Below are 12,558 nucleotides of genomic sequence, written 5' to 3'. Positions count from 1 at the left end.
AATAAAATATTACATTAACAACACTAAATTTATTCGAAGTATTTATTTTAAATATATAATTGAAAGTTATTTTGTTAAAACTTAACATATTAACATAGCAAAATATTTTGAAATATGACCATAAAATTCATACATGAGTTTTGAAAGATAATCTATATAAGCTCTGCCACACTATTTAATAATACAGTAAGACAAATGCATTTCTTACAATAATCTTTCAATACTGTGATCGCAAGATTCCCGAATTCTGAGAATTAAATAATCACATACGCACAAATGTAATTATGCATATGTGTTGTGAAAAATCACAGAACCATTTATTATGCATTCCTATTTCCGTATTTTTGTTTCGTGCAATCAAACAAAAGAGTGCACATACAAAAATGTGAAAAAAAAATATTCATCTCCACACAAATATTACAAGATAAGTTGCAAAATCTCCATCGGCACTCGCATCGTCTGATCATCAACAAGAACAATATCAAACTTTTTCATGAATGCTTCTAAACTGGCTTCCACCTGAAAAGAAACAAAATTATTCATTATTTTCACCACAATGTAACAATCGATACCTTATTAGCGAGAAATTTACATGTTCGTAAAGAAATCCTATTTTCAAGACTGTTTTGTCTGTCCTATTCTCTATTTCTTCTATCATATCCGCGTCTCCCGTTGTATCACCCATTAAGAGAACATTCTGTCTGTTGCTTCCTAACACTTTTAAGGAATCTTCCGCTACTGCGCATTTATTTTTGTTGTATGCGTGTATCATTACGTCGTTCTTAAATCCATCCAATTGTTTTCCATTATACTTGAGAAAGTTGGAGATTACTTTTACATTATCGAAGAGTGCATTGTGGTACCTCAACACAGCCTCCACCATGTCTCCCAAACCAGCACTAAACACTATAACTGGTACGTTTACGTTGTACAATTTTTCAAACATCTCTGTTGTACCGTCGCGCAAAATGTTGTCAAATGTTCGAGCAACTTCCTTTATTTCATTAGAATCAAACTCAAAACCTTTCAATAAATTAGATGCAGCTTGCATCCATTCTGACATAGCAATTGATTTTTCGTGCAAAGACAGATGTGGATCTATTTCCATAGGTCTGTACTTGTCGTACAGATGCTTGGCCTCCTCTAAGTATTCTTCCGGCAACTGCTTACATTTTCTAAACATACCTAATCGATAACAGATTAATACTAAATATCAATACTAATTCAAGTTACCAATGCATTTTACAAGAAACAAAACGTTGTTTAAAAATTATGACAATTTGCAAATTTGATTGCTTATATCTCAAAGATATTAAATTATATCTAACTTAAAACCTTAAATAAAAAAGTTGACAACAAATTATACATTACATATATATATTATACAAAAAAACATTTTTTTAAAACTTTATATACCTTAAATGGATTCTTTCAATACTCACCAAAACTACTTAACGCATGTTTTCCATCTATGTGTTGCTTTGTGAGAGTCAAATCAAAATCTGTAACTATCTGCATAAACACACGTAAATTAAAATCAATTATGCAACAACAAAAATATTTATTTTACAGAATCAAAAACTAAATACAACATACTTGCAGATTACTTGTACCATCTTGTACAAATTTTCTTATTATTTTCAAAAGTGTAACTTCATCTCTAATATAGACATGGTTTTGCCTCAAAGAAGAAATCTGCAATAAAATTTTTATAGTATCAAAAAAGAAAGAATTATGTACAAATCATCTTGCTTTGAGCCACTTACGTCGTCTATCGTCATTCCGCAGTTCATCGTTGCTAACGACACAAAAACTAAACTCAATACATTAAATAATTCTACCATTAAATTCTTTCATATATAAGAAACGTGTAATACAAAACATGTGAACAGCTTCTCAAACTGTGTTGTGTACGACACAATTTCGCCAACTGTCTGGTGACTAGCAACAAATAAGAGAGAGCATACCAACTGTATGTACCTACCTCTCCCAATTCCACAATCGTTCGATTACCTATTGGATGCGTTCAGACAACTCAACAGTTGCACAACGGTTGAGAGATAATCACTTCTGATTGGATCATACTTTTGAACCGCATCAGATTTTGAAGAATAGTCCTATCATAAGTAATGATCTCTCAACCGTTGAGATGTCTGAACGCACCCAAAGTTTCAGTGTGTTTGTTTGGCACTTGCAAAGGTCGCGAGCGTAAGTCGCGTCCACATTGTCCAATCGCATTGGTTATTGTCTGGGAAATTGACCAATGCAACAGAATATTGTGAACCCGACCTAAGCTCGCGATCGTTGCGCCAAGTGGAACTTATTCACGATTGAACCGAGTTTGAACGTATTGAAGTGCGCGGCAAAGCGCGCGAACCTAGCACGGAATAGAATCGAATCAATCGGAAAGATAGGTAGCATTTTTATAAAGATCTATCTACATAAGATACAGACGCGAGTTGCAAATCGCACGTCTCACGGAATTAAATAAATCACGTTTGTCAAATTAGGGCCGTTCTGCTGCTACAATAAATTGCAAAAGATGGTTTTTATGGAAACGTGTTTAAACAAATAAAGACAAATGTTTGAAGACGAGAAACCCAGCAACCCTTTGAGCCATATGGTTGAGAAGAAGTATATCAGCAGGGGTTTTGTTACTTCATTTGCCAAGCATGAAAAAAACAAATCTCTCTCTCTCTCTCATTCACATTTTCTTCCCTAGGATATAATAGAAAAAATAATAAAAAACTAAACTTGTTGATAAATTTTAGCAATGTATTAATAACAAAAATGGAAAACTGATTGTTTAGTATAAATTGTCAGTTAATATATTTAAAATATTGTCTACCATGTATCTATATACATATACACGTGTAAGTAAACATATTGTGTGTGTGTGTTTTAAATATAAAAACATATAAAAATTCTAGCAATAAAATTGTTCACGTGTACAGCGAAATAATTGAAAACTGTGTCCAGTGGCTATTAGATTGTATCAGGTGGTATCCATGGACGCATCTTCAGATTTATTTTTTTTGTAAGCCTTGTCAAATGTCTCAATTGTGTGATCGCACATTTTCTCCAGATCTTGAAAACCACGTCTCAGCACCTCAATCACATCTTCACTGTCCGTTTGAATGTTAAGGTGTATTTTGTTTTCTGCCGGATGAGGTATGGTGTAACCACACAATTTTACACCAGGACTGTAAACAAAACATGTGACTCCGTAAGATTTTATTTTGGTTTTTCACCACACAACACATATACTCGTTGCTCAAGACGGATACGTACTAATCACCTATCACAGAAGTGAGCGCATTTCCTAAGGTATGTCCCTCATCAAGGAGAACAAAAGTTCCGTATGTGCCTCCTCTTGGTCCTTCTAACTGTACAAATAAGAAATAAATAATTCTCTGTGCATATTTTACTCTTTTCATCGATTAACATTACCCTCCACAGACGATTTTCCATTGTTGTTTACCGCTACAACCTTAACCCTCGTCCGGGTGCTTCTCACTGAAACGTTCAACGTACGTGAATTTTCTCACGCACGTGCACTTGCCGCGCATGCGCAATTGTGGACAATGAAGAAGTGGGTGCCCACAGCGAATTCGGTCGGTTCGCACGTGTTTGCACCACCACAGTTGACCACAATACTGTGCGCATAAATACTCCGGTTTGGTTGGATATTTGTGTCCGTGCAGGATGTTGCACAGTGTTATTTTTACTCTTTTTCCGTTTTATCAGTCAGAGTGAAATTCGACACACCGCAATCAGACACACCGGCGCATACGCTCATTTGTTCGACATTGATGTGATTAAGTAAGTACCTCTCTCTTCTGGAAAATCACAATTCATTAGAAATTCATTAAAATTTTCTTGCAGCGTGATTTTTGAGGAAGCATTATGTGCTTTGCACACATCGTATTATCAGAATTACGATTGGAAAGATGCGATATATACCGTCCCGCACGTAGCAATGTGGTTACGTTACTCTTCTGAAAAATAAAATATGCAAAACGCAGTAGAATTTATAACGTTAGAATTAAGACCGCGATTACGATCGTGCAATGTGTTCATCGCTATGCGGGATGACGTTTGTTCGAAAAACGTTCGAATTAAAATCTTGGAAAGTAACATAGTACTGACACTCAAAGACCATAGTGTAAGTTTCTCATTGCCATCCGTTAAAGTCATACCTACCTCGCTGTCCGTGTTGAGCGTGATGAGCAATTGGATTTGCTTCCGATTGCAAACCGCACCGTTAGATACCGTATTCGGATCTTTTAATACGGAAGTTGTGACCGACTCCGAGATTCGGTCCGAGGTCAGATCCAACGTTGTGTGTTCACCGCCGGTTTTAGAAGATCTCAAGTTGTTGTGCAAAACATCCGAATGCGTCATGTTGTGCGCTTGTTGTAAGAATGTTATTTCAAAGTCGATTAGTTTTAAGAGATTCCTACCGGTACCTGACACGGATTACGATCCGAACGAGTGGTTTTGTTGCAATCACAATTCGAACATCACCGCGACCGACCTGCAGCCACGAGATTCCGATTATTTATACACTTCCTGCTTCTCGTTAATGCATAAAAGTATTTTCAAAAGCACCGCGTATCTGGACAATGGAACATTGACTTGTGGCAAATGCTTGTTGCACATAGGCACACTTTACAAGAACGGTTTGTACAAAATCTGGAACTGTTGCGTGGATCACGAAGCGCAAAGCGATACCTCCTCCCCGAGCACTGTAAACGCCACCGATCCGCTCAATGACTTTTTGCTGCTCGTAAGAGATTCGTTGAGCGAAATACTGGGAGAGGAAATTGTTCTACAGACATGTGTCGGTAGACAATCTCATTGTCTTTTAATAAAGCCGATGGATCACAAATTGAACCTAATCACAGAGCCCAGTCGGAAGATTCCCGGTGATACCGATACTATTCTCTTGCAACAGAAATGCGTTACCAAAGTTTTGTATAAATATGAGACGAGTAGAGTCAGCGCTGCCGTTACTGTTAATTACTCAACTACTAAATATTACGAAGTCGGCTTGCCAATAATAGAGGCTGGATTGAAATATTTGTTGTTGTCGACAAAACGATTGCCCCATGTCTACAGGACGGTCGTTACGGACTACTTCCTCGGTTATATTGTTTCACAAGAAGTCAACTGAACGGTATAATTTATTGTCAAAATAATTATTTTTATATGTACATATTTTTTTACACACGTATTTTTTGTACTTATATTTTCGTATATAATATAAACAATAATTGAATATTTCGCCGTGTACATACGTAACTTGAAAAAGACCAAGCTTAACATACAGAACAATCCATTAGACGGCGAAGTGTTCGAACACAACAAAAAACGTTGGAGGAGATGTCTATTGTTTTTGTTTTTTTTTTTTTTTTTTTTCGATATAGGTGTAATAGGAATGTTATTTAATTCAACGAATGAAAACATGTTTTATTCAATCAAGCGTTTCCAATCTTACGAATATAAATTGCAGTGTAATAATAATTTTAAACGGAAATACTGTGTAATTAAAATTAGACAATATCATTATTCTAATACTATATAATATACGTTAGACTGTACTTAATTTTATCTGCATGAAGATATACATTGAGGCTTTAAAAAGAAAAAATCATTTGTAAAGTTTTATTGGTGTATATGGAAAAAGTTAAAGAGAAAGAGAAATACGCGAATTATAAGAGTTAAAATAAAGTACTAAGCAATTATATTATTATTCATCGACGTATTATTTTGTGCATAAAAAAGACAAGTTTATTTTCAGAAACCTATTGTGGAATGCTGACCTTTCGTGTTTCTGTTATCTATCGTGAAACAGATCTTTAATGTGGCATGCAATTTATACGACGCATATTGCATTCAAACTTGCACATAAGACGCGTACCTCTAATTTTTTTTCTTATTATAAAACAATCGCAGTGTCAGTGTTTACAAACATAAAAAAAAAAAAAAAAACAGATTACGTGTACACATAAACTTAACGATATAACAGAAGTTTATAGAAGAGTGTGAAAAGTATATTCTGAGAATATATATATATATATATGTAAAAAGAGGACATCTTATATCATTGAAATTCATTCTCTTAATATTATTTTAACAAATCATGTTTATTGAAGCGAAATTTAAAACGTGAGGTGAGATAAAACGGAGGATGATGTACATATAAATGTGTCACCCGTTTCCTATAATCCAACTAAAAAGTAATTACTAAAAATATTTGATTTGAAATTGTTCGATTGCAAAAGTATATGTGTGTGTGTGTGTGTGTGTGTGTGTGTATGTGTGTGAGTGTATCCTGTATTGAGTCTACTATTATACAGGGCACTTTAGGCCACAGTTTTCCTTTTAATATCATGCTGCAGCTAAACTTGTCGCGTAATACGTTGTATGTATGTAGTTATGTAAGATTCGTTTCTTCTTTAGAATTGCTTATTCTGTCTACAAGAGGTTTTATGTACACCCAGCCACCGTCTTTGGTTTCCTTAAAAAGCTGTTTGCAAAAAAGAAAAAAATACCAGAATACAATTATGCGATGTGTAAAACGACAAAAAAAAACAAAAAAAAAACAAAAAAAAAACATTGTACACGGAAGATAATATATCTGCTTTACTTACTTTTGTTTGCCACGGTATATTGTTTTCCTTTCGTAGTCGTGCTTCGTCTCGTTGTTTTTGTTCAATTGCACATTTTGCTGCCGTTGCCTTGTCCATGTCGTTGATACGTAGGCCAACTGTGACGTCACGCCAAACCTTCCGCGACTCGTATTCCTCTTGTTCGCACACAGTTTTAACCAGTTTTCTTTCCGTAGCGAGTTCTCTCACATCGGCAAACATTTCACTTTTCTAAACAAGGTGTATAAAAAGGTCATATTAATATAATTGGATATGTGTTACATTCGTGCGCGTATTGTGTGAATAAATTTTATTAGTATTTTATTAGTACACATTATTGAATTCACTCGCACACAGCAACTAAGTGACACGTATGATGATATGTGAAACCTCGAATACTTCTTAAGTTTGTTAGTCTTCTCAACTATCAGTATATATATATTATGACTTGCGTATCAACTTACACCATCCAACCATTTTGCTTCCATTGCGCCGCTCCATTCTCCATTTACCACGAGAAACGGCTTTTTATCTACCGCATGAAACACCTGACATGTAATCCGATTCCGTTTGCCACCGTAAAACGGTTTCGTTAAAAAATCTACTGTCGCGTGATAGCCACTTTGCGCGCAGTTTATCGTCACAGTTCCTCCTAACTCTATCCATGGTACAGTAAGGATAGATCTGCCATAACCATTAGGGAAGGTTAGAACGTATTCCTCCCCGTGTTGTAATACATTTACCCAACCCTTTCCCACATTGTGTACTCCTATACTTAAACCCAAGAACTTGCTTTTCGTCCAAACATGAGCTCCGAAACTTATTTTTTTTCCAACATGTTCGGCATAAAATGCACTGACTGCAATCAAATGCGGTAAATATACAAAACTGCTTTGTTTTTGTTTTTAACACACGAGAGCAATACAGAAGCCATGAGACTTCGACTATTAAACATTTGAAAAAATTATTGATAAAATATAAATTTTCAATACCTGGTGGATGATGAGACACTTGTTCAGCAATAAAAGCAAGTTGATTTTCTTTGCACCACGGTACAGGGCCATCTGATACTAGCCTGTTGACAGAATCTGCAGCTTCGTCGGGAGATTGAGGTATGCTCCAATGACACCGAAAAATTTCACCTAATATAGGATTGTATGGTTTTTTGGCCACACCCGATTTACGTCCCGCATGAAAACTACACAAGTACCAACGGATTACTTGCACCATTCTCTCACGAGGTGTAGGCATATCTGCAATGCTAAATTTGAAAAAAACAAAAAAAATTAGAAGTGAAACATGTTGCTAAAAGATATTTGAAACAAATGGTACGTAACACACACAATCTTACTTAAACTGAATAATTTAAAAGTGAACCTAGTGAGTACCTTACAAATTGATCGGGGTGTGCAAAGTAATCCGCATACATCTCAAGAAGTGACCTGCGCTCTAAGATAAATGTTGGCAAAGCTACTTTCGTCAAATCCATTCCAATCTTCACTTGCGATAGAAGATGTGTTACAACTGAACCGTGGCTCTCCATAGAATCCACTGAACAATAAAAGCAACAGAAATAAGAAAATTGTACATAGTAGCATCACACGCAACACACTTTATATTTGTTTATATATTACCTTCTGTTTCGCTTTCTTCTTCGTAAAGAGCTGTAACAGACGCATATTTCAAAATTTTTTGTTTTTTAATTTATGAAAAAAGTTTTAGTCATATGCTTGTTTAAAATAAACTCGACATAAAACACAAGAAAAACAATTCTTGTACGCGGTTTCCAGGTTGGTGAACCCACGTTCGTGATTATTTTCATATCGACATTACATTGGATATTTCATTCATTTCATTTCATCATTCAGCGTATTCATTTGAGAGGCTTGCTCTTAATCCCGACGAAGTAAACTGAAATATATCCAACCCGGAAACTACGCACGAGAATTTCTGCAACACATCACAAAAGCATCGAAGACATTTAAAGACGTTGTTTTTTTTTTATAATAAAAAGTAATAAATAGTTTCTTCCTATTTACCATTTGTTGTTCTTTTTGCAACATTATTCTAAGAAAAAAATGTGAGACGTGCAAAATTATCAAAGAGTTTTTAGCCACTACATTGTGTATAAGATATATTTGCGAAAGCTCCGAGAAATTTATGCAGAGACTTAACCTGAAGCTTTTGTTGCAAATGCGATTTTTTGTGACATGTGCACTTACGACTTGAAGTTATGTCCAACATTTTGTCTCGCCGGAATAGACCAATTTGTATCCATTCCTACACTCATTCCCGAGACTGAATTTCTTAGTAACGCCGAGTATTTCGCCGAGTGCTCCGATAAAATAGCAGACGACAGAACGTCAAGTTCTGTCGAGATACTATTTTCCCGCACGTCATCATATCAATGAAACATCTTGTCTGTTTGACTTATTTTCGAATGATTTCTTTTAAAACAAAACATCATGCGAAACATATCCTCGGAATTGTCTGCTCGTAAAAGACATTCGTGGAGAACGCTAATTCATACGTCAAAAACTATTCGCAATAACTGCGAGATCAATAGCGGGTCGCGGTGGATAAGGCAGTTTGTTGCGGCAGTCATGTGAGATATATAAGTCTGTATTATCGACTACGAGAACTATCTCGTTTGAGAGAGAAGTTGTTTTAAAAAAATATAGGTAAAACTACGCAAACAGACGCGTTCAAGTTCTGCCTGCAAGTAGGTTTTTTTTTTTTTTTTTTTTTTTTTTGCGAAGTAATTTAATGCGGAATTGCACTTTTCAGATTGGTGTACTTNGTTTTTTTTTTTTTTTTTTTTTTTTTTTATGCGTTGCAAGACAATGCGGAATTGCACTTTTCAGATTGGTGTACTTACCCTTTTTCCTCTCTGTCTCTCTCTCATCTTATACGATATGAAACAATTGTATAAATTGACTCTATGCATAAAATGTATACGATTCTGAAGATTATTTTATTTAAAATTTGATATAAAAAAAAAAAAAACTTAATTGTAATTACAGCAAAATTTTATCAGTTCTGTTCTGGCTTTATAAATCAAAAATGTAGTTTAAAGCCAAGCGGCACACGGTGCCTGCTATAGGATTGTTTGCGTGTTCCTGCTGGCCATCTTGCTGGAAATTAATGGTTTAGCAAGCACGCAAGCAATCCAGCAAATAAAAAAGCATCGTGTGTACGCCGGTTTTAAGAATCGCAGCTGTTTAGTTAGCAAGAATGTTCATATCATTTAAAGTCAAACTAGCAACATGGCCAACAGCGCTTTTTCAGTAGTGTACGGCTGCTCCAGCACGACAGCAGGCAAACAAATTCAGCAAATAAAAAAAAAACGCATCGAGTGCCGCTGGCTTAAAAATGTTTTGAAAGAAATTGTTTTTCTCATTTTCTAAAAATATCTGTCATTTTACACTTGGTTACAACTTTATCTTATCTTTGAATATACGGAGATATGAATTTTATAACACTAATTTAATCTGAAACAACCTATTACAACAGCTCTGAAATAAATTCAATATAAAACAAAAAGATGTTAAAAAAGTAATGAACTCACCATCGTAATCTACTGAGCCATCGCACTTGATAGGCGGCCCTTTGCGTTTATCTCCCATTGAATTTTCCACGAATAAATGTAATCGCTCGCTATCTGATCGTCTGAAGAACATTAATAGAAAAATCATTTAATTTCAAATAAAGTCAGCATTGAAGCAAGCAATCTAGCAAGCAAAAAACATTGTGTGTTGGTTTAACACGCAAAAATTAGACACTACAGTCGAATTCTTCAACAGTTACTACTACTTCCAATCAGGTCCACTCACGTATACGCAGACAAATTGCTTCTCTATAAAGTGAGGATAGTAAGCGAGATGTAACTGTTAAAGAATTTTATTGTATTGACTCTATTTTCTCGCGCATAGAGACATTAACTCATTATACTTGCAGCGTAATGTGATTCTGAACCATCGGAGTTGGTATCTCGTCCGCGGCATCGAAGTAATCGTCGTCTTCGTCGGACGATGAGTACGAGAATTGTGGTACTGGTAAGTCTCTATCTACAACTGAACATACAAAGCCAATGCTTCATTTGTACAGTTTACAATAAAAATTCAAAATAATCTTATTCAATTTGCATTTGAAATAGATAAATGCATAACGACATTAACCATTTGATAACGCAGGTACTCTTGGTTCTATACACTCGGAACCTAATTCAATGCCAGTTTGCACTGTCATTTCCGGTGCTCTATCTGCAACTAAAAAATTTAACCTCGAGTAGAGTTGATTACCAGTAAACAAGTTTTTGTTTTATTTATAAACTATAGAGGCATAAACATATTTATGCAACGATAGAAAAAACTTAATCTCCTTACCACAAGGAAGCGTAGGTGATATATGTATAGAATTTGATGGTCCTCTGTACACTCCGTTAACTGGTATTGCTGTGTTCTAAAAATATCAGCACGTAAAACAACATGACAACAGCACAAAAATGCAAAATAACAAAGCAATATAATAAAGCACGCTATACCTTTGCAATTTGTAATTGGACAATAGTATGTTTGACAGAATTCAGCATGGCATTAGCTTGCTCTAAAATAGTAGAGTATTTTTTCTGTTTCTCTTCATCCTCAGCTGCGTCATCTCTTTTGCCTTCAATTAATTTAATTTGATCAATCAAAAGTTGAAGATAAACATCAGCCTCGGCTACTTTGCGATCGAAATCGTGTTTAGGAGGTGATTTCTTAGGATCCCATCTCTGCAAAAATCAATTTTCTGATATTCTATAATTGTGCATTGTAACAGTATTTCCTGATGACATTAGTTTACTCTCTTTATTGTTATTGTGAGAAAATGGTTTTTTTTTTATACCGTGTGCGAGTGTCTGAGTATTGTGTCTTCCAAGGCTCGAACCCAGCATTCTCTCTCTTCTCCATTACGTGTTTGAAAGTGAAATGTCTTAGGATCGTCTTTAGAAGAGGCTGTTGTGATGGTAAATGTGCTGTCATCCTCATCATCAATACCAATTATAGCACCTCGCAATCGTACACAACCACGACGAGCACCGCGCATCATTTTCTCCTTGCTCTAATAAAGAGAAAAAGAAAAAACAATTAATATTTAAAAAATTACTTGCAACAGCAGGAAAATATTCCATTTTTACGATATTCTAATTATAGTATAAGCATTTATAAAAAAAAAAAAAAAAACATGTGGATCTTTTTGACTACATAGTAAATGCATTCTCTCGCAAGAGAATAACTTTACCGTGTAATATGACAGAAGACCAGCATTGTCATCCAAAACAAACCACCGATATTGCCATCCATTAACAACATTTGTCCACTTGCTGAGTGAGCCCTCCATTGTTGACATTCTTAACTGTTGCTCAGCTCGTTGTTAAGCGAACGAATTTCTATCAAATTCTACGTATTTCACAGCGCATATCTCAAACGAAGTCACGCACAGTCATTGTACATACCAGTGGAATATTACCATTTGTCATATCTTCTTATCTACGGAATGCAGCGGAGTGCTGTCTCTTTCACGCGCATTTGGTGCACAGTCGCTTCTTGACGTCGAGACAAAAGGCTAATCCTAAAACGTCATCCGTCTCAAAGCTAGAGCCAACAAAGCTCAAATCAAGCACAATCACGAGGTTTTACACACGCGCCGCCATCTCTACGTGAGCAGTGGAGAGAAACGCCAAATATGGCGACTTTTTATCAGTCGAAAAGTGCAAACGCGTATCTTAGCACGGACAGGCACCAAAATAATAATTTATATCGGCACCGTCAGAAAGTTTTCGCTTATATATAGATGGCGCATTGAACAAACTTTTAAAAATTTTATGTAAAAAATTAAGCGTGCCCTACATACAGCAACTACTTTT

General features: G+C 35.5%; 4 protein-coding genes across 5 annotated transcripts; 1 reads left to right on the top strand and 3 right to left on the bottom strand.

Moving 5' to 3' along the window:
- Window positions 1–157: 157 nt before the first annotated feature.
- LOC109854715 (7-methylguanosine phosphate-specific 5'-nucleotidase) lies at window positions 158–1,920 on the bottom strand. Its single transcript, XM_020428122.1, has 5 exons — window positions 1,767–1,920; window positions 1,597–1,695; window positions 1,443–1,512; window positions 593–1,185; window positions 158–519 (listed from the first exon to the last, which is right to left on the bottom strand). The coding sequence occupies exons 1-5, from the start codon at window positions 1,842–1,844 to the stop codon at window positions 418–420; spliced, it is 942 nt and encodes a 313-aa protein (XP_020283711.1). The 5' UTR covers window positions 1,845–1,920; the 3' UTR covers window positions 158–417.
- A 923-nt stretch (window positions 1,921–2,843) lies between these two features.
- Window positions 2,844–3,566, bottom strand: LOC109854696 (probable DNA-directed RNA polymerases I and III subunit RPAC2). The gene is made up of 3 exons (XM_020428057.1): window positions 3,451–3,566; window positions 3,292–3,386; window positions 2,844–3,203 (listed from the first exon to the last, which is right to left on the bottom strand). Exons 1-3 carry the CDS (start codon window positions 3,469–3,471, stop codon window positions 2,996–2,998), a joined length of 324 nt encoding a protein of 107 aa, XP_020283646.1. The 5' UTR covers window positions 3,472–3,566; the 3' UTR covers window positions 2,844–2,995.
- Window positions 3,567–3,731: 165 nt separating this feature from the next.
- On the top strand, window positions 3,732–5,994 carry LOC109854694. Its single transcript, XM_020428053.1, has 2 exons — window positions 3,732–3,822; window positions 3,886–5,994. Exon 2 carries the CDS (start codon window positions 4,013–4,015, stop codon window positions 5,174–5,176), a length of 1,164 nt encoding a protein of 387 aa, XP_020283642.1. The 5' UTR covers window positions 3,732–3,822; window positions 3,886–4,012; the 3' UTR covers window positions 5,177–5,994.
- Window positions 5,244–12,350, bottom strand: LOC109854692 (oxysterol-binding protein-related protein 9). 2 transcript variants are annotated; one of them, XM_020428045.1, is made up of 14 exons: window positions 12,148–12,350; window positions 11,934–12,081; window positions 11,538–11,753; window positions 11,197–11,424; window positions 11,039–11,114; window positions 10,832–10,921; window positions 10,609–10,726; window positions 10,222–10,322; window positions 8,288–8,317; window positions 8,042–8,204; window positions 7,646–7,914; window positions 7,118–7,512; window positions 6,657–6,884; window positions 5,244–6,532 (listed from the first exon to the last, which is right to left on the bottom strand). In XM_020428045.1, the coding sequence occupies exons 2-14, from the start codon at window positions 12,039–12,041 to the stop codon at window positions 6,440–6,442; spliced, it is 2,115 nt and encodes a 704-aa protein (XP_020283634.1). In that variant the 5' UTR covers window positions 12,042–12,081; window positions 12,148–12,350; the 3' UTR covers window positions 5,244–6,439. The 2 variants fall into 2 exon arrangements, with proteins under 2 accessions (XP_020283634.1, XP_020283635.1); XM_020428046.1 differs by having other exon boundaries at window positions 10,832–10,915; window positions 11,934–12,350.
- Window positions 12,351–12,558: the final 208 nt, after the last annotated feature.

This window comes from Pseudomyrmex gracilis, unplaced genomic scaffold (genome assembly GCF_002006095.1).
Source record: "Pseudomyrmex gracilis isolate BER0280 unplaced genomic scaffold, ASM200609v1 scaffold_72, whole genome shotgun sequence".
Classification (NCBI taxonomy): Eukaryota; Metazoa; Arthropoda; class Insecta; order Hymenoptera; family Formicidae; genus Pseudomyrmex; species Pseudomyrmex gracilis.
This window is presented reverse-complemented; position numbering and strand designations above follow the sequence as displayed.